Source organism: Macaca thibetana, chromosome 18, assembly GCF_024542745.1.
Source record: "Macaca thibetana thibetana isolate TM-01 chromosome 18, ASM2454274v1, whole genome shotgun sequence".
NCBI classification, from domain to species: Eukaryota; Metazoa; Chordata; class Mammalia; order Primates; family Cercopithecidae; genus Macaca; species Macaca thibetana.
Window position 1 is genome coordinate 56,463,199 of NC_065595.1, and position 25,229 is coordinate 56,488,427.

The following is a 25,229-nucleotide window of genomic DNA, read 5'->3' on the forward strand; positions in this document are numbered from 1 at the left end:
ACACGAAAATTGACAACCACTGGCCTCTAGGAGGAGGAATTAGGCATTACATAGAGGTCACCTGGGTTTCTTTTTTTTGTTTTTTTGGGTTTTTTTTGAGATGGAGTCTCGGTCTGTCCCCCAGGCTGGAGTGCAGTGGCGCAATCTCGGCTCACTGCAAGCTCCGCCTCCCAGATTCACGCCATTCTCCTGCCTCAGCCTCCCAAGTAGCTGGGACTACAGGCGCCCGCCACCATGCCCAGCTAATTTTTTTGTATTTTTAGTAGAGATGGGGTTTCACTGTGTTAGCCAGGGCGGTCTCGATCTCCTGACCTCGTGATCCGCCTGCCTCAGCCTCCCAAACTGTTGGGATTACAGGCGTGAGCCACCGCGCCCGGCTGAGGTCACCTGGGTTTCAAGTGTGTTGCTTCTATTTCATACCCAAGTCAACTAGGTGATAGAGCTCAGCCCCCTTGCTAGCTTTCACAAGAAAGCCAGTTAAATTGTGCTCTGCATACTTTACTGAAAAAGGAGCGTATCTGTTATGGACCAACTTTCTCTTGCTCCCCTTATCCTTTTCTCTTTCTGCATTTCCTCTTCTAGCTTCTAAAGAATCTGCCTCGACTATATATCTTCTTGGATGATCTTGATTTAACAATTTTCTTTCTACAAAATATACCATCCGCAGAAACCAAAACAGTACATCATGATTTTGTGAATGTGTATCTTCACAGTGTAAAACCATATTTGAATACTTGCCAGCATGATTTGCTTAAGGAAGAAATCCACTGGAAAAGTTTATACAGCAAAGGCGTGTGTGTGCATGTGTGCATGCACGCATATGTGCTCATTTTAAAAATCAGATATGACTTGTCCTTTCACTTTAGTTGGCAGAGACAGAAAAGTGCGAATTCGGTAAATAACTGACTTACACAATATGTGACAATAAATACTCTAATTTTCTGTGACATCTAAAAGTTATAATTCTTTACTCAGTAGAAGACAGTTGTCAGGTGCTAAAATAAAGATACCTAACCCAGTAAAGGTAAAATCTTAGTTATATTAACCAGCAAGGTACATATTACATTATTATTACTAGACCATGCCTCCAAGTGTGTCAAATTATAAAAATGTGTTCAGCATACATAAAATATACATTAGAGATTTCTCTCATCATAGGCACAATCTAATACAAAAATATATTTGACATTTATAAGTTAGAAGATCCATTGAGAGCCTCCAAAATAGGACAGGGGAAGGAGTGAGTGATGACAACTTAAAAAAAGAAGCACACATAGATGCAAATAGTTCCACTTATATGATTATTTTCTTCATCAGCAAAGGGTTAAGAGCAGGTTACACCAAACCAAGTTACCAAGCAGATCACAATCAGTTCACAGGTTGGATGAGTCACAGCACACAGGCCAGAAAATGTACTCAGACTTCAGTCAACCTAATGGGACGGTGTACTCACACTGTGGTTTTGTTGTTTGGAGTCTAGAAGCTCCATCTACCCACTCTCCATGGTCTACCACCATGTTAACACAGATTTACCACAGGGGCCATCTGTACCAAGCCTAGGATGGATAGACTCTTTAAAAAAAAAAAAAAAAAAAAGACTTGGCCAGTCACAGTGGTTCATGCCTGTAAGTAATCCCAGCACTTTGAGAGGCCAAGGTGGGTGGATCATGAGGTCAGGAGCTCAAGACCAGCCTGGCCAAGGTGGTGAAACCCTGTTTCTACTAAAACTACAAAAATCAGCCAGGCACGGTGGCAGGCACCTGTAATCCCAGCTACTTGGGAGACTCAGGCAGGAGAATCACTTGAACCCGGGCAACAGAGGTTGCAGTGAGTAGAGATCACACCACTGCACTCCAGCCTGGACAACAGAGTAAGACTCCATCTCAAAAAAATAATAATAATAAAAACGAAGATTAAAAATTTTTTAAAAGACCTATACTTTGAGTAGTAAAGAAAACCTACAGGATGGTTGGTGTTGCAAAACGCAAAACTGTCTGTCCAGTTAAGTGAGCTGAACACAAACTAATCTGAAGTCCTGAACTCTCTGTGGGAAAATAAAAGTAGTTTTTTAAGCAGGCAGAAATTTTTTGAAAAAGATTCAAAAGCACAGGACCTTATATAATCTTTGAATGTGGAATAATAGCTCAAACAACATTTTGAACTGAAAATTCAAGAATGAACTCTCAAACAAAAACGTCACAATTCAGAATGCTCCACGATCATGACAGAAAAGCTTGTCACCTATGCTGCATGTTAAGAAGAGAGCAAAATGGCAATAGCTGTATTTTAAAGATTCATAATGTTCTTCCCTTCAGTCTAGTTAAAACCAGATATCCAGGCTGGGCACGGTGGCTCACGCCTGTAATCCCAGCACTTTGGGAGGCTGAGGTGGGTGGATCATGAGGTCAGGAGATTGAGACCATCCTGGCTAACACGGTGAAACCCCGTCTCTACCAAAAATACAAAAAAAAAAAAAAAAAAATTAGCCGGGTGTGGTGGTGGGCGCCTGTAGTCCCAGCTACTTGGGAGGCTGAGGCAGGAGAATGGTGTGAACCCAGGAGGCAAAGGTTGCAGTGAGCCAAGATCGCACCACTGCACTCCAGCCTGGGTGACAGAGCGAGACTCCATCTCAAGAAAAACAAACAAACAAACAAAAACCCAGATATCCAATATTTTTGGAAACCAATTTTGCTCTTCAGAAAAAAGTTCCCTTCTCATTCACTGAATATAGGAGAGCAATCTCTTCTCTCTTACTATTATCTAAAACCCACACCAAATTCACATCAGGAAGAAAGTCAATGTGAATAAACATTTTGGAAACAGTCTACTGAAAAGTGGTCAGTAACAGAGATGAAGAAACATGAATATAGTTTAGCCAAAATCAGTGAGAAATAACTTCTTTCAAATAAATTATGGTTATTCCCTCAAAACAAGGTCAAATCAGATTAAATTTGCCAACATTTTACTTGCTTTTCTCATGTTTTATTTTGAAAATATTAAAATACTAATATGAGATCATGCTTCAGCCAAAAGAATTTGTAAATAAATGACACTCTAAAATGATATTCTTTAGCTCAATAAAAATGTCTTTAAAAATCTAACCTTAAACATTGAGCCAAATTATGGCAGAGATTCTTAAAAGTGACTGAGGTATTTAGATTCTTCAAAACCACAGGTTTGCAGTAGCGGGCATGGAGGTAAATTAAATGACAATAAAAATTAGCAATGAAGAATAAAAAAATAACTTTGAATTCCTTTTATAATATCTAAATAACCTGAGCTGGGGGGAAATGATTAAATCCTGGCACTGTGTAGCCCAGCAAATGTTCCACCAGCAAATATTTTGACGCCAAAATCTATGTTCATTCACGAATAACTTTTTCAAGTAATGTCTCAAAAGATTTCCAAAAGTTGGTAATTCGACAATTTTCACAAAGAAAGGTAAACTCCCAAAATGTAGATACTGTTTGTCTAATCTATAGACTAGGCTAATAGATTAGCAAAAGAGTTACGCTTTTAGTTGTAAAATTATCTTCTATTAATATTTGCTCTTACTTGGTTGGCTTTCAAAGGAAAAAGAGTGTCCATCGCTTTGAAACATTCTGTAGACAATCTGGAGATGAGTATTTCTGGTAACGTAACTTCAGCTGAAGATTTTGTTCTTTTAATAAGTAAAACACGGAATTCTGGCCTATTAACATTAATTATTTTTACAATAAAAGATCAGTCAGTTGGTGGTTAGGAGATCTGCTTTCTATTCATTGCTCTGCTGATAACAGGAATAATTAATTGCGATAAGTCAATTCACCTTTTTGTGCCTGAGTTTCACTGTCTGCAAAATGGGGTTAATAATATCTGTGCTATGTTATTCACCAGGGTATTCTGAGGATAAAGTAAAACACTAGAAAGCACTTTTATTTTTTCAAAACACAAATATAAATGCTATGTAATAATATTGTTAATAATTTTACAGGTACCTCGTAATGTTATCCATTCAGATATGTGCTTAAGGTAGGTGTTCCTACAGGATCTCGGGTTGGATGTTTCGTTTGATTTTATTTTAAAAATAATAAATCACAAAACTAAAACGTTTGAGCAAGGTCACTTAACCCTCTCCCCAGGTGCTTAGTTGTTATTCTTACCATCATCATCCTCCTCATCATTATTACTTTTTAGCTACATGTTTAAAAGAGGAGATCTTTAATATGTCAGCTTAACTGGGAAAATGTGTCCCTGGCACAGGTGGTTTTCAGAAGAAAAGCCGATCTTCACAAGAGCTTTGTCCTCTGCTTTTATTTTAAAGTGCGGACCCTGGGTGGGGAGGGACAGAGCGGGTGTTCCGGGTCTGTCACTGAGGAACCAATTCCCTCAGAGAGGCCAGAGCAGCATGGATGCGGACATGCAATCTGTTTTCAAAGTCGTAGCCAGAGAAATCCTCCTGTAAGATCAAAGAAAGATATGTACGCACTCTGTTAGCTAAGCTTGCACAGGGTACTGTGGTATAAAGCACACTCAGTTTTGTACTTCCCAAAATAAAATCTCTACACTCCCAGTAAAGGCTTCCCATGCACTTGATTTTCATATTACTCAAACCTCAAACTTCATATTCATTTTTAAAAACATCAATTGAATGTCAATAATGTTCTCTTTGGACAATTTTCCTCGTGTTATTCTTGAAAAGGTAGTCTTACGTTGTGCTCAATATAAGTTACTATTAGAAATTCTTATTTCAGGGACATAGTTATAAAAGCAGAAGTTATCTTCCCACCCAAACACTAAGAATGTTTCTAAAGCAGGATGAACAATTTCATCTGAGTTCCTTATGATCTTGTAATGTCCCTTAAAACTCAAGAGCTCATGGATTCAATTGGTTATCATTTTTCCTTTCCAGAAATATTACTAACCAGAACATCACTGCACAAACTTTCCAGAATTCAGACTCGGGTATACACTGTATGGGATAAGAAGGGCCACTGGAGAAAGGTAGATTCAGGATATTTACCTTTGCTTGAAGAAGTAGAGTTCTGCCTCTTCCTACAGTCTATAAGAAAAACACATTATCCCTTAAAATCTGTGTTTATATATACGCAGGCAGAAAATGGTATAATAGGAGGCTATGTTAATTAAAACAATTCACCATTGACACAGCAGAGTCAACTGTTCTTTCAAGTATAATGACTCCAACATCCTTTTTTGTTGTTGTTGAGATGGGAGTTTCATTCTGTCGTCCAGGCTGGAGGGCAGTGGCATGATCTCGGCTCACTGTAACCTCTACCTCCCATGTTCAAGCAATTCTTCTGCCTCAGCCTCCTGAGTAGCTGGGAATACAGGCACCTGCCACTATGCCCAGCTAATTTTTGTATTTTTAGTAGAGACAGGGTTTAGCTCTGTTGGCCAGGTTGGTCTCAAACCTCAAGCGATCCACCCACCTTGGCCTCCCAAAGTGCTGGGATTACAGGTGTGAGCCATTGTGCCCAACCCCAATATTTTTTAATATAAAATTGTTTATTTGTTTACATGAGGACATTCCTTGATATATAATTACTTAATTTTTCATAGTCTATAAAAGGCAACCTCTAAGATATAATATCTTAGGTTAACATCTTACTAAACAACCTTAAAATTAATGATTATCAAAAAGTTTTATCTGAGTCAGTAAGTTATATAGCTATAAACTTTATTTATTTATTTTTTGAGACAGGGTCTTGCTCTTTTGCTCAGGCTAGAGTGCAGTGGCACAATCATGGCTCACTACAACCTCAAACTTCAGAGATCCTCTCACCTCAGCCCCCAGGTTAAGTGGGACTACAGGCACATGCTACCATGCCTATGTTTTTTGCTTTTTTTTTGCAGACACGAGATTTCACTTTGTTGCCCAGGTTGGTTTTGAACTTCTGGGCTCAAGTGATACTCCCGCCTCAGCCTCCCAAACTGCTGGGATTACAGGCATGAGCCACTGAGCCTGGCTATATTTTATCTTTTAAAAACTGTATTTTTACTGTACCTTTTCTATATGTAGATACACAAATACTTACCATTGTGTTGCGGTTGCCTACAGTATTCAATACAGTAACATGCTATACACGAGTATAGCCCAGAAGCAACAGGCGATACACACAGCCTGGCTGTGCAGGTGATACCACCTGGGTTTGTGTACGTACTCTGAGATGTTTGCACCAAGAAGGAATCGCCTAACAACACATTTCTCAGAATGTCATTAAGAGATGTATGACTGTCGATTGAATTCTAGGCAAGAAATTACCTTATTAAAGATAGTAAGGTACCATTACTAACTTCTTGGACTCATTCTAAGTAAAATCCGGGAAAACAAAATGAAGAACACTGTGTTTGATCTGTTTGTTTTAAATGAAGGGTGCTTTGTGCTTGCTCATTTCTACATTTTTGTTGATGAACATTTTATATATATATATATGTATATATATGTGTGTGTGTATATATATATGTGTGTATACGTATGTGTGTGTGTGTACTGATGTATACACATACACAAGACCTTACCTCTGGTTTGTCTAATAGAAGACAGCCAAGTTCGTAACAGGCATACGGCTGAACATATAAGTTATTCTGACGACACAATTCATCTTTAACAGCTCGCTGGAAGTACTAAAAGGAATGCAAATGTTATTGGATGAATTCATTTTCCGACTTAGCATAGGGCTTATTACAATCTTCAAGAGGGGGCGGGAAGGGGGACTCATACTCTGTTTTCTAGATCAGATTTTTTCTTCTTTCCTCATCTTCATTCTTTCCTATCTACATCTTAGAAGTCCTCTACATGCTGCCTGATGTGCATTCCTCAGAATATATTGGACTGTCTCATTTGTGCTACTATTTTTCCAGGGGACATATTAGCCTCTATTGATTTTATCACTGAGAATACCTTTATCTGCATCTAAGAGTCTAAACATCCCATTTTAATATTTAAAACAGAAAACACACAAGGCAACTATGATCTCTTGACATGCGTCCTGACTGTATCTTGGTAGCACATAAGGATTTGATCTAAAATAAGCTATTTTGGGCTGTAATAACTATCATAAGCCCATGCTGAAAGATTAAACTTACAAGGGCATGATCTTCTAGGATTTAAAAGCCAAAAGTCTCCTATTACTGTACATTAATTCTTTTTTTTAATCTTTTTTTCTGAGATGGAGTCTCACTCTGTCGCCCAGGCTGGAGTGCAGCGGCGCAATCTTGGCTCACTGCAACCTCCGCCTCCTGGGTTCAAGCAATTCTCGTGCTTCAGCCTCCCAAGGAGTTGGGATTACAGGTGCACGCCACCACACCTGGCTAATTTTTGTATTTTCAGTAGAGACGGGGTTTCACCATGTTGGCCAGGCTGGTCTCAAACTCCTGACCTCAAGTGATCCGCCCACTTTGGCCTCCCAAAGTGCTGGGATTACAGGTGTGAGCCACTGCGCCCAGCCACTGTACACTGATTCTTTCAAAGAGTAGTCAAACTAACACTGATACATACTTCTTCAAAACCACCAATCAAACAAAAAAACAACTTGCTCGCCCCCCAGGGCTGCATCAATAATCTGCAGTTATAAAGAGAGAAAACTGAACGCACACTGACATGTCTGATCCTTTTCGTTCTTGTCTAACTATGAGGCTTCATTCCACTCCTTCAAAACTGTCTGCCTCCTCGTGTCCTCCTCTCTCCAGTGGAGACTGTCATCTTTGATAAATACTAGTGCCAGAAAAGGAGGCCATATATAAAGAAGCATTCTAAGAATCTGAAGTTAATGAAAAACTAGTATTAACCATCATCAACTTCTAGCATCTGAGAAGATGGCATTAATCAAATCAATTGGATAAAGTTTATAGTGGGAGGTTCGGTTTTGTTTAGTGCTTTTTCATTTTTCTTCTTCACAAGCCCATACGTAGGTGTTCGTGACTTACTTTCTTTAGCCCTGACAACATTAACAGTTTACCTGAACAGCATCTTCTGAGTTTCCTAGACATTTGTGTATGGCACCAAGAAGCAAATACTTTAATCCAACGACAGATGAATCATCCGCTTCATGGCAAGCTTTAAAAGAAGGGGAGTGAACAGAGCAGTAAGGAAATGCATTCACTTAATTTCTTCAGTACCGTGAAGAGTGAGGTGAACGTTTCAGTTCACGTTTCTGCCCTCTGAAACTCAGAAGGTGCCCATTCTTCATCCATTAGTGAGTAGCCTTTGTCAAAGAAAGGCAAAAATACCAAACTTCACAGAGCCAAGAAAACTCAAATTGCAACACATTATTACCTCGTGAAAAACGCCCATCTGAAAAGGCTACATCCTGTATGATTCTATCAACTATGAACTATATGACATTCTGAAAAAGGTAAAACTATGGAGACAGTAAAAATATCAGTGGTTGCCGGGGGTGAGGGGAGATGGAGGGGTGAGTAGGTAGAGCAGAAAGAATTTTTAGGGCAATGAAAGGACTGTGTGATATCATCACAGTAGACACATTATTATACAATGGTCCAAACCCTACTGTTTGTTTGTTCACTGAGTGAACCCTACTGTGAACTATGGGCTTTGGGTGATTATGACGTGTCAGTGCTGGTTCACAGACTGTAACAAATGCACCACACTGATGTTGGTAGTTGGGAAGGACAGGGGGAGGGAGGAGCTTGTGGGGACTCCGGACTTTCTGCTCAATTTTGCTATGAACCTAAAACTGCTCTAAAAAAAAGAAGTTCTGTTAATTTCTTAAAAATGACTTCACATTAAATTGCCATGCCACAGGCACCTTTCCATGTTTGTACGAGTTACTGTACTAGTCAGTGGGAGAGGAGCAGCACTGACCCCTTCACTTCAACAGCAAGCTGTGGAGGATTGACGCATAGGTTAGAGAATGTTATGGGAGCTTTCCAAGAAAAAGAGAAAGATGCAGAACGGAAACATGATGGGGCTGATGAGGAAGAAAGGAAGTAATACCATTATTTCCAAAGACTAATAAAGATACTGAGATTCAATAATATATATCTTACTATTTTATATATAAACATATATTTATATTTTCTATTATATATATGTATACAGAGAGAGAGAGAGAACTGAAGTTACAGAATAAGTAACTCAAAGGCGAGAGGAGGAGGTAAATGTGAGAATAGAAGATGATCTTGTAGAAGCAGGAGTCGCCCCAGAAAGCCAGGCTAGGAATACGCTCATACGAAAAAGAACTCAGGGACTCTTAAGGCAGCAACATTAAGGAAACCTTAATGGGCCGGGCGCGGTGGCTCAAGCCTGTAATCCCAGCACTTTGGGAGGCCGAGGTGGGTGGATCACGAGGTCAGGAGATCGAGACCATCCTGGCTAACATGGTGAAACCCCGTCTCTACTAAAAATACAAAAAACTAGCCGGGCGTGGTGGCGGGCGCCTGTAGTCTCAGCTACTCGGGAGGCTGAGGCGGGAGAATGGCGTGAACCCGGGGGGCGGAGCTTGCAGTGAGCCGAGATCACGCCACTGCACTCCAGCCTGGGAGACACAGCGAGACTCCGTCTCAAAAAAAAAAAAAAAAAAAAAAAAGGAAACCTTAATGCAGTTCATTCACTTGTTCATTCATTCATTCATTACACTAATTCATTCATTCAATATTTATTGAGCACCTACTATTTGCCAGGCAATTCTAGATGCTTAGAATACAATGACAAAACAAACAAAAAATTCCTTCTCAGAGAGAACAGCAAGTGCAAAGGCACAGGAGCCAGGTGTGTCTGAGAGCAGGGAGGAGGACCGTGCTGAGGAATGGGGAAGAGCAGGGAGGGACAATGGCCTCGGGGGTTTCAGACTGGGAGTACTGCCTGCCGCTGAATAGACTTGGGTTTTTGTTCTGAATGAGATGAGAGACCATAGAGGATTCTGGGAAGCAGAGTGACACAACATGATTAGGTTTTAATAAGATCACTCTGCCTGCTACGCCTAGAATACAAACATGTTTACAATGTAGCTGGGCATGGTGGCTGCACGTAATCCCCATACTTTGGAAGACCAAAGCGGGAGGATCACTTGAGCCCAGGAGTTGAAGACCAACCTGGGCAACATGGCAAGACCCCATCTCTACAATTTTTTTCTTTTTTTAATAGCTGGGTGTGGTGGCATGCCCCTGTAGTCCCAGCTACTCAGGAGGCTGAGGTTGGAGGATCGCTTGAGCCAGGGAGGCAGAGGTTACAGTGAGCCATGATCACACTACTGCACTCCAGCCTGGGCAACAGAGCATGACCCTGTCTCAAAAACACAAAACACAAACAACAACAAAAAACAATGCAGAGAAAGAATGCAGTGGAGAAGGGCAGGTGGGTGGGGAAAGGTTATGGATGAAACAACAAGGATATAGGATTCTCACTAGTTCTGCTGGTACAGGGAGCTATGGATGGGGACTCCGATAAGCTAAATGCACAAAAGTGGGAGGGCACGACGCAGAGTTTAATAAATGCTCATGATCCACATTGCCACTATTGTTTTTTTCTGGAACATAACTTTCTCTACAAAGATCTTCATTGTACTGTATGTGGTTGATCAGTTTGTACCATTATCGATTACCATTGAGGAATTATATAATCTAATTAATAGACCTCAGAACTGGGTTAAATTTAGCAAAGATACTAGAGAATTGTCTCATGCTCACTTCAGATACGGTCTGTCTTCCCTTCCAGGCACACATCTTTGTTGTTAGTTTTTTTCATTTTGATACCTGGAAAGGGGTTCAGAGAATATTTTGTCAAATCTCACTTAACTGGTAATTGTTCTTGTGAATGTTAATTACTGCCTACCTTATATTTGTATTTTATCTCTAAATATGTGATCCGGTACTTGCGTATTAAAAAATACTTAACATTCTTCATTGTTCCTTTGAGTTAGGCATTTAAAGATGTTCTATACTTGCTTCAATAGGAAGGGAGGGGTTTTGAATTATGCAACTCCTTTAAAAATAAATACAGTAGCCAGGTACAGCAGCACACGCCTGTAATCTCAGCTGCTCAGGAGACTGAGGTGGAAGGACCACTGGAGCCCAGGAGTTAGAGGCTGCAGTGAGTTATGAACACACCACTGCACCCAACCTGGGTGACCGTATGAGACCTGTCTCTAAAAATTAAAAAAAAAAAATTAAAAAGAACATAGGAGAATTTGACACATCCAAGAAAAATGTTTCCTTGCTAGTTCCTCCCTGGGAGGGTTATACATCTACTCAAATTACAGGGCCAGTGTACAAGACTTCTTAAGGAGTTTTGTTCCTTTGATCTCCAGAATAGCAACATTGGCAATTGGCAATGTTTGTTTTCACAATTGAGGAAGGGCCTTTTTTTTTTCTTTTCCTTTTTTTTTTTTTCTTAAAAGAAATAGGCAAAAGGGATTTGCAGGAAGTCTGATGATAAAAATATATGGCTCGATGGATCATGCTCTATTTGGTCAAAAACAAGAGTAACTGGAGAAAAATCTGAAAAATTTTCTACAGTGGCTTACAAACTATTTCTGGAATATTATGTCTAAACTGTCAATACTAAGTTTCTTGGGAAAACTCACCACATATATGAATAAGAACATATTTATTTTTTTTTCCTTTTTTCTTTTGTAGGCAGGATCTCACTCTTGTCATTCAGGCTGGAGTGGTGGAGCACGATCAAAGCTCACTGCAGCCTCGATATCCTGGGCTCAAGTGATCTTCCCACCTCAGTCTCCCAAGTAGCTGGGACTACAGGTGCACACCACCACACCCAGATAATTTTTGGTATTTTTAGTAGAGACAGGGTTTCACCATGTTGCCCAGGCTGGTCTCAAACTCTTGGCTCAAGTCATCTGCCTGCCTTGGCCTTCCAAAGTGCTGGGATAACAAGTGTGAGCCACCCCACCAGGCCACGCTTTAGTATATTTTGATTTATGTGAATCACACCTAAGGGAAACAAAGTACTTTCATGGGGGAAAATAAAATGTATGCTCCCAGCAACTCCCATGGCTACAGAATTAATAACATTTATAACAAAAGCATCACATAGTTTAAGGCAAGCATATCTGTCCACAGCAGTGCCGCCTCCTCCTCCCATCACCTAAGTGACAGGATTTTCTTCATCACGACACCCTCTAAGAAGGAGAGATGTGTCCTCTCCCTGAATCTGATGAGATAAATGCGAGATAACCGGGAAACTGAAGAATGCAGCACTGGCAGAAGAAGCCAATATGTCCAGTAGACAGTTTTGGGTTTTTAAACATTTTTTACCTTGACTCATCCTCTGCAGGTTGGGGAGGGAACAGTTTGGAAGAGCCTTCCACAAGTACAACACTTCAATGGACGCCAACACACAGAGTGCTTTGGTTGGGGTTTGCTTCCGAAATCGCTCTGCCTGTAAGGAGTTAGAATAAACAGGCAACATTTTTCAAAAACAAATTCAAATAAAAAATACACCTCGGACACTTTAAAAGCACACAGTTCATCATCAATGTGAATGACCTTCTCCTTCAAAGCTAAGACTAACAATTCCTCTCTCTATAAAAAATGTTGCTTTCAATTTTTGACATACAGGAAATTATGTCTTTCATTCATTAGTCAACTGAAGCTACTCTCAAGATGCAAGGCAGGGCCAGCCGTGGTAGCTCACGCCTGTAACCCCAGCACTTTGGGAGGCCAAGGCAGGCAGATCACCTGAGGTCAGGAGTTTCAGATCAGCCTGACCAACATGGAGAAACTCCGTCTCTACTGAAAATACAAAATTAGCTGGGTGTAGTGGTGTGCGCCTGTAATCCCAGCTACTCGGGAGGCTGAGGCAGGAGAAGTGCTTGAACCCGGGAGGCGGAGGTTGCGGTGAGCCAAGATTGCGCCGTTGCACTCCAGCCTGGGCAACAAGAGCAAAACTCCGTCTCAAAAAAAAAGATGCAAGGTATATTCTGAAAACTTGGGGATGAAACTAGATTTACGTGCATTTAGATCGATGGAATTTATAAAGCTTGGTGACAGCTAATAATTCAATGGGCTTACACACACCTAAGGAACTAAGACTAGATAGATGCCTTTTAGTCACAGTTCTCTTGTTTTTAGATTTTTCTACTGAGTGCCAGTGCTCTCAGCTGTACATTATAGTCTAATTTATACTCAAAAGCTTCATTAAATGTTCATTCGATAAAAACATATACAACTAAAATAACTGATAATTCAGGATATAAGACACTATGTAACTCAAGGTAATACAGCAAAATTGTATTCACAAAAGTACAGAATACATTAGGAACGCTGTCTCTACAGTCTTGGGCCTTTCTGCTGGCAACTGGGACACTGTGACACACACTTTTGCTTTTTATTACATCAAAATGCAATGTGTTCTCTATTCTCAACCCCAGACAGCCTGCATTTCTCACTAGGCCCTGCCAATTTGTATTCTTCCAAAACCAACTAATTCTTTAGACAGATCCTTTCTCTTAGTGTGTTCATTAGCTCTGAAGAATGTATAATGTCTCCATTCATTAAAATAATAAAAAAAAAAACTATACTCCAGTTACTCTTCAGATCATATATATCTTTCACCTTTTGCTAAAAATTTCCATGAAGGGGAACCATTTTGAGTCTTAACCCAATTGTTTGAGGCCCTGTACCTGCAGGGCTAATCGATTTTTTAAAAATCTGCTTTCATTATTTGCAGCAAGGCAAGAATCTTCTATTCAGAGAAGATGTACAATCATGGAGAGCATCCTCTCCATGGCAGTGAACTGCACTTGACATGGTAAGTAAATAGGCAGCCTTGAATATAATTTCCTAAAGCTTGCCAAGGCAGTGTTGGTTACAAATGCCTATCATAATACAACAGGCTCCAACATACCTTTTTCACCGAGAACTGTTCAATCTGATTGTTTTTCCTTTTGAAGAGTTTCTGAACTTCTTTAAAGACAATCTGCGCCCCGTCCACATCACCAGTGGCTCCCTGACAAACTGTAAGAGACCATAATGATATTTCTTAAATATAAGTCAGGGAAAATGCCATAAGGGATATCTAAAGTGATGATACTTGAAAAAAAAAGAAAGAAACCGGAGCAAATATGTTTAAAGACTATTCCACAATGGGCTGGACGTGGTGGCTCACGCCAGTAATCCCAGCACTTTGGGAGGCCAAGGTGGGTGGATCACCTGAGGTCAGGAATTCGAGACCAGCCTGGCCAACATGGCAAAACCCCGTCTCTGCTAAAAACACAAAAATTAGCCAGGCGTGGTGGCACATGCCTGTAATCTCAGCTACTTGGGAGTCTAAGGCAGGAGAATCGCTTGAACGTAGGAGGCGGAGGTTGCAATGAGCCAAGATGGCACCACTGCACTCCAGCCTGGGCGATAGAATGAGACTCTGTCTCAGAAAAACAAACAAACAAACAAACAAAAAGACTATTCCACAAAGGACTGCACCATCCTGCTGATCACTTCAACTATTTTCTAGGTGCCTGTGTTCCCAGAGCTTTTGGGGGGCTTGGGGAAAGCCATGGTCCTTGTCCTTTTGTTGGGGAGACAGTTTTTCACATAACAAAGTCCTTAGCTACTGTCACAGAGTACAACCTAGTTAGGGCTCGCATACTCAGAAAGTGGAATAAATAGGAACCTAGGAAAGAACAATGAAGAGCCCAGAGGATCATGAAAGCTTCATGGTGGAAGGAGGATTTCTCTGTCCTAGGAAGTCATCTATCTGCCCTGTCCATGTTCCCTGGCTGCCTACTACCTACAAGCCACCAACAAGAATGTGAAGAAGAAACACGTGTGCTTGAACCCTAAAGAAACTGACATTTCAATTGAAGAGATCACACACGCACCCAGGGTCCCACAGGCTGCAATGTATGTAGTGATAGCGGTAGTCAGGGTAAGGAGAACCAAAGTGGTTTCTAGAAGGCTCAGAAAGAGAAGGGATCATTTCTCTCTGGAGTGACCAGATGCTGTAAGGAGCTAGGAGAAGTCAAGCGGAGTCTTGAGGAATGAGTGAGATTTTGTTCATGTGCACACCTTCTTCTCACCTCATGCCCCAAAGATTTAATGATCTTCCCTTTGCTATGTCTTCTTGGTCCCTTATGTAAACTTTGCACTGGCTGCAGCCCCACTACCTGATTGAAACTCTAACACAACTCTGTCCTTTCCTCTCAACTCTGATGGTGCGGAATCCATTTCTATTCATTTTTGTTAGATCACATGTGGTTTTTCACTCCCCAGTTGGAATGTACTAAAGTTGATTTGCTAGTTGCCCCTTCCTTTTTTTTTTTTTTTTTTTTTTGGAGACGGAGTCTCACTCTGTTGCCCAGGCTGGAGGGCAGTGGCGTGATCTCGGCTCACTGCAAGCTCCGCCTCCCGAGTTCACGCCATTCTCCTGCCTCAGCCTCCCAAATAGCTGGGACTACAGGTGCCCGCCACCAGGCCCAGCTAATTTTTGTATTTTTAGTAGAGATGGGGTTTCACCATATTGGCCTCTTAACCTCATGATATGCCTGCCTTGGCCTCCCAAAGTGCTGAGATTACAGGCATGAGCCACTGTGCCTGGCCAGTTCCCCCTTCTTTACTTGAGCACCCCTAAAAGTAGGTTGGTCCCGTACTCGCATTTGGGCATGGTCAAGCAGTCACCTATCCCAGGCATGCACGTACCAGGACAGGCTACCATCGGCAGAGCCCAAGGGTTCAAGAATTGAGGCTCGGAGAGAGCCGAGGACAGGAAGACAATGGGAAAGACAGCAGGTTCCAACTGGGATTAAAAGTGATGAGGCTGAATATTCAAAGGAAGGGACAACTCCTTTCCCAGTCACTGGGGCATCCCTGATCCAGATGGAGGAGAGTGCACCAATCCAAAATGACCTTATCAATTGCAGCTGTAACATTTCCAAACCAGAATGAAGCTCAGTGGCTGTATTGTGCAACCAACTCCCTTATTTTTAGATCAGAGGATGCAAAGGTCTGGAAAAGCTGAGCAATGCCTACGGTCACACAGTAAATCAATGAAAAATTATATATTTCTGCTGTCCCTAGCTTGAGGTCTTCCTCAGATCATTGAGAACATTCTTATAGAGTCACATAATTAAAACCAGTCATAAACAGCAACAGTATCTGAACCACCCCAAAGGTCTATAACATCCATACCTCAGACCCTGAAGAACAAACACCACCTATTTCTCTTGCAGTAAAATTATAGATAGTTGGTTTTTTTTTTTTAGATGGAGTTTTGCTCTTGTTGCCCAGGCCGGAGTGCAATGCCACGATCTTGGCTCACTGCAACTTCTGCCTCCTGGGTTCAGGCAATTCTTCGGCCTCAGCCTTCTGAGTAGCTAGGATTACAGGCGTGCACCACCACACCTGGCTAATTTTTTATTTTTAGTAGCGACAGAGTTTCTCCATGTTGGTTGTTGGCCGGGCTGGTCTCAAACTCCCGACCTCAGGTGATCCACCCGCCTCGGTCTCCCAAAGTGCTGAGATTACAGGGGTGAGCCACGGTCCCCAGCTAGATAGTTGCTTTAAAAGATGCAGATGTTTAAAAGCATGGGAGTCTCTGGTTTATCCTAAAATATGAGGCCTAAACTGAGCTTAGGATGACTCACTCTTCCAATAAGACTAAGTGTACACAATCCTATATGTGATATTCTAATATTTATTGGTAACTTATAATTTTGATATAATGTCAAACTTACAGAAAAGTTGCAGGAATAGTAGAGGTATATGATCACGCAAATCTACTTCCAGGTATCTACCCAAAGGTACTGAAAGCAAGGACTGGAACAGATACCTGTAGACCAATGTTCCAGGTGAGTACTCCACACAATAGCTAAACGATGGAAACAACCCGAATGTCCGTCCATGAATGAACGGATGAACAATGTGCCATATACATACAATGGAATATTATTCAGCCTGAAAAAAGGAAGGAGATCCTGACACATGTTATAACACGGATGAACCCTGAAGACATTATGCTAAATGAAATAAGCCAGACACAAAAGGACAAATATATTTCACTTATGCACGAGGTAGGTAGAATACTTAAATTCATAGAGACGGGAAGTAGAAGCATGGTAACCAGGTCTTGGGGGAAAAGTGAATGGGGAGTTCCTGTTTACTGGGTAGAGCTTGGGATGATGAAGAAGTTCCAGAGATGGATGCTGGTGATGTTTGCAAAACAATCTGAGCGTTATCTGGAGTTACTGACACATACACCTAAAAAAGTTCAAATGGTAAATGATGCTACATATTTTATCACAATTTTTAAAAGTACAAAACTATTGACATAGTCGCACAAAACATTAATATGCTGGGGAGCTAAGCCCTGGTGGCAGTGTTCGGAGCCCCTGAGTGCCCATCCCCTCTAGCTCACCGCCAGCCCAAATGGCAGCTCCTGCATGACGGTATAATGGTGCTCCTTCCCTGCCTCATGTACTCTTTTTTTGTTTTTTTTTTTTTTTTTGAGACAGAGTCTCACTCTGTTGCCAGGCTGGAGTGCAGCGGAGCGATCTCAGCTCACCGCAACCTCTGCCTCCCTGGTTCAAGCGATTCGCCTGCCTCAGCCTCCCAAGCAGCTGGGACTACAGGTGCGTGCCACCACGCCTGGCTTATTTTTGTATTTTTAGTAGAGACAGGGTTTCACCGTGTTGGCCAGGATGGTCTTGATCTCTTGACCTTGTGATCTGCCCGCCTTGGCCTTGCCTCATGTACTCTTTCTAGTGGAGCTATTCACCCACATCTTATCCTCTCCACAAAATCCCAGTGCAGAAACAGAGATCAGAATCCTTCATGCTTATCCTCTCCTATGGCTGGTATGGTTCTGGGATTTCCAAATATTGGGGGGGAATAAATGTTCCTCTATACAGCCACACTGTACATTTATGTATCTGAAACTCAACAGAGATGGAAACAATAAATAGCTGTCCACCATCGACTGTGCAGCCTAATTACACCTAACGGCTGCTGAGTTGTGTGCAGGCCTCTGTTTTCTGGGCTATTCAATCTGGGTTCATCAACTCTTCAACATATTAAACACAGTCACTCAACAAATAGCTGCTACTTTCATCTGAGATGTCTTCAAATTCTATACAACAACCCTTTAAGTGTGAGGCACAGCATATTATCCAGGATATGAAAAATAAGCTTATTCAAACATCAGGGACAGAGCCATGAGATCACACCTGTCAACAGGGACTGCAATGAGGAATATGGACACAAGCGGGCTTTGCACTGATGCTAATGGACCGATGCAATTTTATAGGGAATTTAAGATATCCAGAATATACTTATTGGTCAATGTTAATCAATTCTATCTTATTTTAAATATATCAGTTAAGAGGGCAGAATGGAAGTGGAAGATGGTTCATTAAATCTGAACGTTAAGAATAAGAAGATATTGAAAATAATGATTGGATTAGTCTTGAATTTTAAGTAAAAGAACCACTGATGTGGCTGCATGAGGAGGGTTCATTACATACACCAGAAATGGCTTACATGAAGTTGCTTAAAGGCAGAAAATGTACAACCTCTCGGCTTTCTTCAATTCCACACCTCTACAATTCTTAATCACACGGCCCTTTAGGTATTGAAGGATGCAGACAACTACTTTGGCCACCAGGTGACAGCACATCTCTATCTCCTCATACAAGGGCAAAAAAACCCTTATTCAAAACAGAATACAGGTGTTAATAACGATATGCAGTGTAAATACCTTGCATCTGAAATATCACACTGTAAATACAATAAGGTTAGGAGGTAAAACAAGGTTGGAGCAGATGACTCTGACCTATGCAACTCTGTAACCAGGGCACTAACCAAACAAAAATATTAACACAGGTCAGGCTCTGTGGCTCATGCCTGTAATCCCAGTGCTTTGGGAGGCTGAGGCAGGAGGATTGCTTCAGGCCAGGAGTTAGAGATTGGCCTGGGCAACATAGCAAGACCTTGTTGCTACAATTTTTTTTTTTAATTGGCCGGGCATGGTGAGGCACGCCTGTAGTTCCAGCTACTGTGGAGGCTGAGGCAGGAGGATCACTTGAGCCTGGGAGGTTGAGGCTATAGTGAGCTATGATCAGACCACTGCACTTCATTCAACCTGGGAAGAAGAGCAAGACCCAGAATAAAAATTAAAAAATTAACACAACGAAAAAAAAGCCTGTTGAATTCTTAAAAATTCTTCAGAATCCCAATAAAAAACACAGCATATTAAGTAAAGGGATAGAGACAGGTTGAGGCAATTTAGGGCAAAATGTACAATAACCGGGAAGACCTCACAATATGCATTTCCAAGACAGAAGACAGGACCAAACCAGGCCCAGAGGGGAAGTGTGTGGTGAAGGCGCACCCTGGGCACTACTGAGTTTCTGGGTGCTCACCTGGGTCAGTGAACACAGTATTCTAGCACTATTTACTTGGTTGCACAAAACATTAACATGCTGGGGAAAGCTGTGGAAGGGCATACCTCTTGCTTCCTCCTGCCATCATTCCCCCATCTGTCCACGTGAGGCGAGCTAATTCACGACAGAGAGAGCACACCGAGGGACCATGGGCGACTCACCTGCAGTCAAGTAGGCATAATAGCACTGGGACCACCTGGACTCGTTTTTTAGCCTCTCAAAGGAATCAAATGCATCCTTGAAATTGAGCTCTATCATGCTGCACCAACCTATGGAAGAAATATTTTTAGCACATGACCCTAAAGTACTGAGCTTTATGACCCATATTTAAGCCACGAGTCTCTTGATACTGTGATCATTCTCTGTGCATGTTCTATGAAATGTGTAAAAAACCTTAACCTGAAAACCTAAGAAATTATTTTTCCCCTTAAATCCTTTCAGTGTAAAGTTTGAATTAGACAAGGCACTTAGGTTTGAGTCAGACAACCAATAAAATAGCACAGAAGACCATGGCATAAAGATTTCTAGAAAGACACTCCAATTTACATCCTAACAGTTGTGAGGTTAACCCAAGTACAGAAGTACTGCTCCAAGAGTACACACAGGTGCAATAAGAAACAGTGGAAGCAACACTATTCGATTATGTACTTAATGACTACTACTCATTCTTTTTTTTTTTTTTTTTTTTTTTTTTTTTGGAGACAGAGTCTTGCTCTGTCGCCCAGGTTGAAGTGCAATGGTGTGATCTCGGCTCACTGCTCCCTGGGTTCAAGCAATTCTCCTGCCTCAGCCTCCCAAGTAGCTGGGATTACAAGCACCTGTCACCATGCCCGGCTAATTTTTGTATTTTTAGTAGAGGTGAGGTTTCGCCATGTTGACCAGGCTGGTCTTGAACTCCCGACCTCAAGTATCTGCCTGCCTCAGCCTCCCAAAGTGCTGGGATTACAGGTGTGAGCCACCGTGCTCAGCCTACTCATTCTCAAAACCTTGTAAGATCTAGAGCACAAGCCAATGAGAAAATAGGCATTTCCCTACCTTCCCTCAGCACACTGGGAGCGAAAGGCCCACCTTCCTGGATCAAAACAGTTAGGCAGGCATTCTAGTAAGGAACTGCAGCAACTAAAATGTAAAGGATTTTATTCCCACTTTTCATCACAGTATCCCCCATCTCCTGAGCCCGTAATGTGTGCCAATGCTGTGGTAGGCACTTCACGTAATGCTCTCTAATCCTTATGACAACCTTGCAAAGGTGGCTAATAGTGTCCTTGTATTAGCAAGGACTAATCCTACGCCTGTAATCCTAGCACTTTGGGAGGCTGAGGTGGGAGGATCGCTTGAGCCCAAGAGATCTAGACCAGCCTGGGCAACATGGTGAAATCCCATCTCTATAAAAAATTAGCCAGGCGTGGTGGTGCATGCCTGTAATTCCAGCTACTTGGGAGACTGGGGTGGGAGGATCACCTGAGCCAGGGAGGTCTGGGCTGCAGTGAGCTGAGACTGTGCCACTGCACTCCAGCCTGGATGACAGAGTGAGACCCTGTCTTTAAAAAAAAAAAATAACTAAGGTATCAAGAGGTATGTTACCTGCTGAAGCCATACAGCTAAGAAGGAAGGAAGAACTGTGGATCAAAATCCAACACACTTTCCTTTAGATGATACTGCCTCCATAAAAAAATTCTGTTATCAGGTGCATCACTAAGTAATTGTATAAACTGAGACTTGCCATTTAAACTGTGGGAGGAAGAGTGGGTGAGATATACACTTCAGAAAATTCACTGTCAAATTCTATGGGATGTGATGTTGACATTGAGTAAAAATTTGGGCTCTTTTTTGAAACGGAGTCTTGCTCTGTCACCCAGGCTGGAGTGCAGTGGTGTGATCTCAGGTCACTGCAACCTCTGCCTCCTGGGTTCAAGCAATTCTCCTGCCTCAGCCTCCTGAGTAGCTGAGATTACAGGCACCCACCACACCTGGCTAATTTTTATATTTTTGGTAAAGACGGGGTTTTACCATGCTGACCTGGCTGGTCTCAAACTCCTGACTTTAATCGATCTGCCCCCCTCAGCCTCCCAAAGAGCTGGGATTACAGGCGTGAGCTACCGTGCCCGGTCTGGGCTGATTATTTTTATCCTAGCATAGATACCGGGGAAAGATTTGAATTAAATACAAAATAGAGATGGAAGGAAGCACTGACTCAGGAATAAGTCAGGAATAATTCAGGAATAAGTCAGAAATAACTCAGGAAAAAGTACTAACTCAAGCTTCTGAGCCTGAATCGGAAGCCCAAGTTACTACCACCTCCTGAGTTAACCTTCCTAAGGCCTGAGTTGGATGATTTCTAAGCTTCCTTCTGCTCTAACATCCTATCCTGTCATAGGCCTTGAAATGATGCACCAATAAAAGTCCATCAAAGCTAGAGTTTTTCATTGAAGTTCTTTGAAACACATTTCATTCTATATTATGGCTACTAAGCAGAGCCCCAGCAGAGTGTAGATGACACAGAAACACATTTTCCACTGGATTATACTTCATTTCCTCTTTTTAAACCACAACAGGCATTTAAAACGTAATATTGTTTATTGGGCAGTTCACAATCTTTTGGTTTTCAGTTTTCCTTAAAAGGATTCAGGAAGACAATTGTGTCCACAGCAGGCAAAGCAAGTGGCAGGCAGCACAGGGCCTGACCCCCCCAAACTGACAGGTGTCAGCTGCTTCCCCGAGCATTCTGTCTCCACTTCCCTGTCCCTCTGCAGAAAACTTTTTAAGTCTCAATTTCCCTTTGGAGTCTCGTCACTACCTCATCATTTCTCCTTTCTTTTTGTCTCTGTCATTCCTTTCTTACGTGCTACATTATGTGACCTTGTTGTATTAGCTAAGTGAAACTCTGAAAAGTCTGAGTCCCTTATTTAAAATTTTTTTTGTTTCAATTTCGAAGTTGTGTTTACTCTTCCCAGCACAATGGAGAAACTGTTACAGAGAAAGATTTTGCAATTACAAATGTAATAGGATCAGAGTTTCAGTGCAGTCAGCAAAGACCCATAGCAACAATTTTGGAGGAGAAGGGGGAAAATCTTAGGCAGATAAAGCCTTCCAGGTTTGTTTGTGACTGTCTCTCCAGTAAGGGAGAAGCAGAAGGTGGCAGCTAACATGTATGGAGGGCCTTCCGTGCCAGGTCCCCTGCATGAGGCTTCACACGTCATGTCATCTAAACCTGACAGCTGCTACAAGGGGAGGCACCTTAACTCCAATGGCAACTACGTGGCTAGGAAGGTTTGGGCAACTTGTCCAAGGTCTCAGAGCTAGTTGATGAAAAACATTGGGGCTTGAGTCCAACTATCTCCTGTCTCCTATTTTTCTTCTCAAGTGAACACTGGTGGGAAGGAGTAACAAAGAGCTTTGAATTCTAATGCACAGTCCAATAAGGTATTTCTGGTCATTTAATCAATTCATTTAACATCACCTATTATCCTAACATCAAAATGCTGTAAAGAAAAAGTGTTATAAAGAAGTAATGAGAATCAGAGAGAGAAGTATCATTGCATGTGCTATGGGAATAATTGAAGTCCTTCTTACTACAGAAGGCATCAAGCATTTTGCAGACACGCATCAAATGGCATGAAAGCTAAAACGCTGCATTAATACTACTTCCTAAAAAAGAGGCTGGACAGACATTTCATATTTACCAATTTCATAGAGACAGACATGTTGAATTTCTCTCTGATCTACTGCAAGTTCCAAAGCAGTGTGGAAAGACGTCAAGGCACTGTTGATTTGACACTAAGGAGGAAAGGAAAACAGAATTATCGGCTAAGATCTGTCGATAACATTACAATCATCATAATTCAAAAGCATCTTTTTCCTTCATAGTTATTTTAAACAGGTTAAGCAGTAGAGAAGACAGCGGTTTAAAGATTGCTAGGAAAATACTCCGATTTGCCCCCACACAGCTGTGAAATTAACCTAAGCACAGAGAACCTCTCCTTTCTCAGGTGGTAAGGGCTCAGCTGGCACCGCCTTCTCCTTCTGCATTCTCTCATACTTGCAGGATATGTTGGATTTTAATAGTTTGCTAATCTAGCTCCTTTTTACCACATAGGTGTGAAAAGGGAAGGGACTCTATTTCATCCCCCTGTGTGCACCCAGCCCTGGTCCAGAAGTCTCTCAATCACTACTGAGTGAATGCATGAAGCCACTCTCATTAGCCCGGTCCTCAGTGAGCCCTTCACCATACAGTTGACAGTTTGCTTCTATACCCTAGAATGCTGTTCTCCAATTGCTTCTGCTCATCAAGTCTCCTCTCCCAACACTTCAGAAATTCTCTGAGGATCCAGATTACATTTCCAACATTTGCATTCACATAACACTGCCTGGGACCCAGCAAACTCTCAAATGTCGGCTCTACTTACTCCCAGTTAAACACATTTCATTTTTTACTCCACTAAAGATCTCGTTCAGGGTCTGCCAACACGATGCCACAAGTACCCGAGAGGAGCAGCTCAAAAGCATCACCAGGATTTGAAGGGTTAGTTTCATCTTAGATAGGCATTGAGAAATGCTAAATGTCATGTATCATTAATAAATAAATCTTGAACACCCAGACGACCTGACAGCTTATTCTGAATGGTGCGTGCATTTTTTTCTTGCTCTGCTGGTGCCAGGGCTCCTCTCATCACTGCCCTACACTTGCAGGGAGGTGGACTTCCCTCCCCTGGGCTTCCAGGTGTGCCTCCTGCTGCTTCTCTATGCTTCCTCCCTCTCCAACACTCCCAACTGCCCCTTCTGTCCACAGCCAGCCAGGTGGGGCGGAAGGGTCCTGGAGGAGAAGCTGCAGGCTTCTCAGAGGACAGGTCCCCCACCCGCAGACCTGGGCTCCTTTCCTCGGCACGTCACTGCAGGAGGCCTCGGGGAAACAAGGGCACTGATGAGTCAGCAGGTGATCCTCAGGACAGCCTGTGACTCAGGAACACTGTAAGCCACATGACTCATTAACCAAGGCCCAGCTGGATCAATAACTGCTCATGCCCCAAAGTAACACTCTCCTCTGTTGTCAGGAAGGTTGAAACCGCAGCATTCAATCCATTATCACTGTTTATGAATGCTGACCAGGTAGCCACAGAAGACACGTACCACCGCATCCCTGATTCCTGTTCTCAGTAACTTAACGTCCACTTGGAGGAAACCTCACAGCAACGGGAATCGCCCACAGCTCGGAAGGCAGGCATTGACACTGACTGTTAGCACACAGCCCAAATACAAAACATCAGGGTTGAAAACAAGAAAAAGCAATCCTTTATGACGCAGGAATGTGTGCATGAGCGCGTGTGGAGGTATCTCGACACTCATGTCACACCCCACGTTTAATTTTTCCCTTTTGGGGTCAACAGTTCTTCTCCTGAATCAGATATGCACTCCATTTAGCATATTTATACAGAAACCACAGCATTACGGGTTCAGCTTTGCACACCTCTCTCACTTTGCTAAATTAATGACATAGTTCTCACATACAGAATGTTTCTAGATGGGGCATCACCACCGAGCCGTCCCCTGCTGTCCCCCACAGTACATGACAGTGCAATAGCACGCTGCCCTTCAGAGAACAGAAAATTAATCAGGAAACATTTACTGGGCAACCGCTATGTGCCAGGGACAGGCTCTAGAGATAAAAAGATGAGTCCAAACAAAGCTTTGAATCCCAGTAAAGGAAAAAGAAATCCAGGTAGTATTTCAATCAAATTATTTCTCTTAACCCTTTCAAACTCTCTGAGGTAGGCATGTATTAATTCCATTTGCAGATGAAGAAAGTAAAGTTCAAAGAAGTTAAGGAGCTTGGTCAAGGTCAACAAGGTAACAACTGACTAGTAATCAAAATTCTGCCTC

General features: G+C 42.1%; 1 protein-coding gene and 1 non-coding gene across 4 annotated transcripts in view; one reads left to right on the plus strand and one right to left on the minus strand.

The window, feature by feature from the left end:
* Nucleotides 1–1,274: 1,274 nt before the first annotated feature.
* TTC39C (tetratricopeptide repeat domain 39C) overlaps nucleotides 1,275–25,229 on the minus strand; it is a 122,290-nt gene continuing 98,335 nt past the window's right edge. For 2 of the 3 annotated variants that reach the window (XM_050767798.1, XM_050767799.1), the window contains exons 7-14: nucleotides 23,036–23,129; nucleotides 19,514–19,621; nucleotides 13,826–13,935; nucleotides 12,235–12,358; nucleotides 7,959–8,056; nucleotides 6,520–6,624; nucleotides 5,003–5,041; nucleotides 1,275–4,438 (exon numbers count right to left, since the gene is read on the minus strand). In XM_050767798.1, coding sequence (XP_050623755.1) covers nucleotides 4,349–4,438; nucleotides 5,003–5,041; nucleotides 6,520–6,624; nucleotides 7,959–8,056; nucleotides 12,235–12,358; nucleotides 13,826–13,935; nucleotides 19,514–19,621; nucleotides 23,036–23,129 — 768 coding nt within the window. In that variant the 3' untranslated portion in view covers nucleotides 1,275–4,348. Of the gene's footprint in view, nucleotides 4,439–5,002; nucleotides 5,042–6,519; nucleotides 6,625–7,958; nucleotides 8,057–12,234; nucleotides 12,359–13,825; nucleotides 13,936–19,513; nucleotides 19,622–23,035; nucleotides 23,131–23,923; nucleotides 24,078–25,229 lie in introns of those variants that run through there. The other variant, XM_050767801.1, reaches the window with a different exon arrangement.
* On the plus strand, nucleotides 13,496–13,611 carry LOC126941626 (U5 spliceosomal RNA). Its single transcript, XR_007721393.1, has one exon. It is a non-coding gene; the product is annotated as a U5 spliceosomal RNA (small nuclear RNA).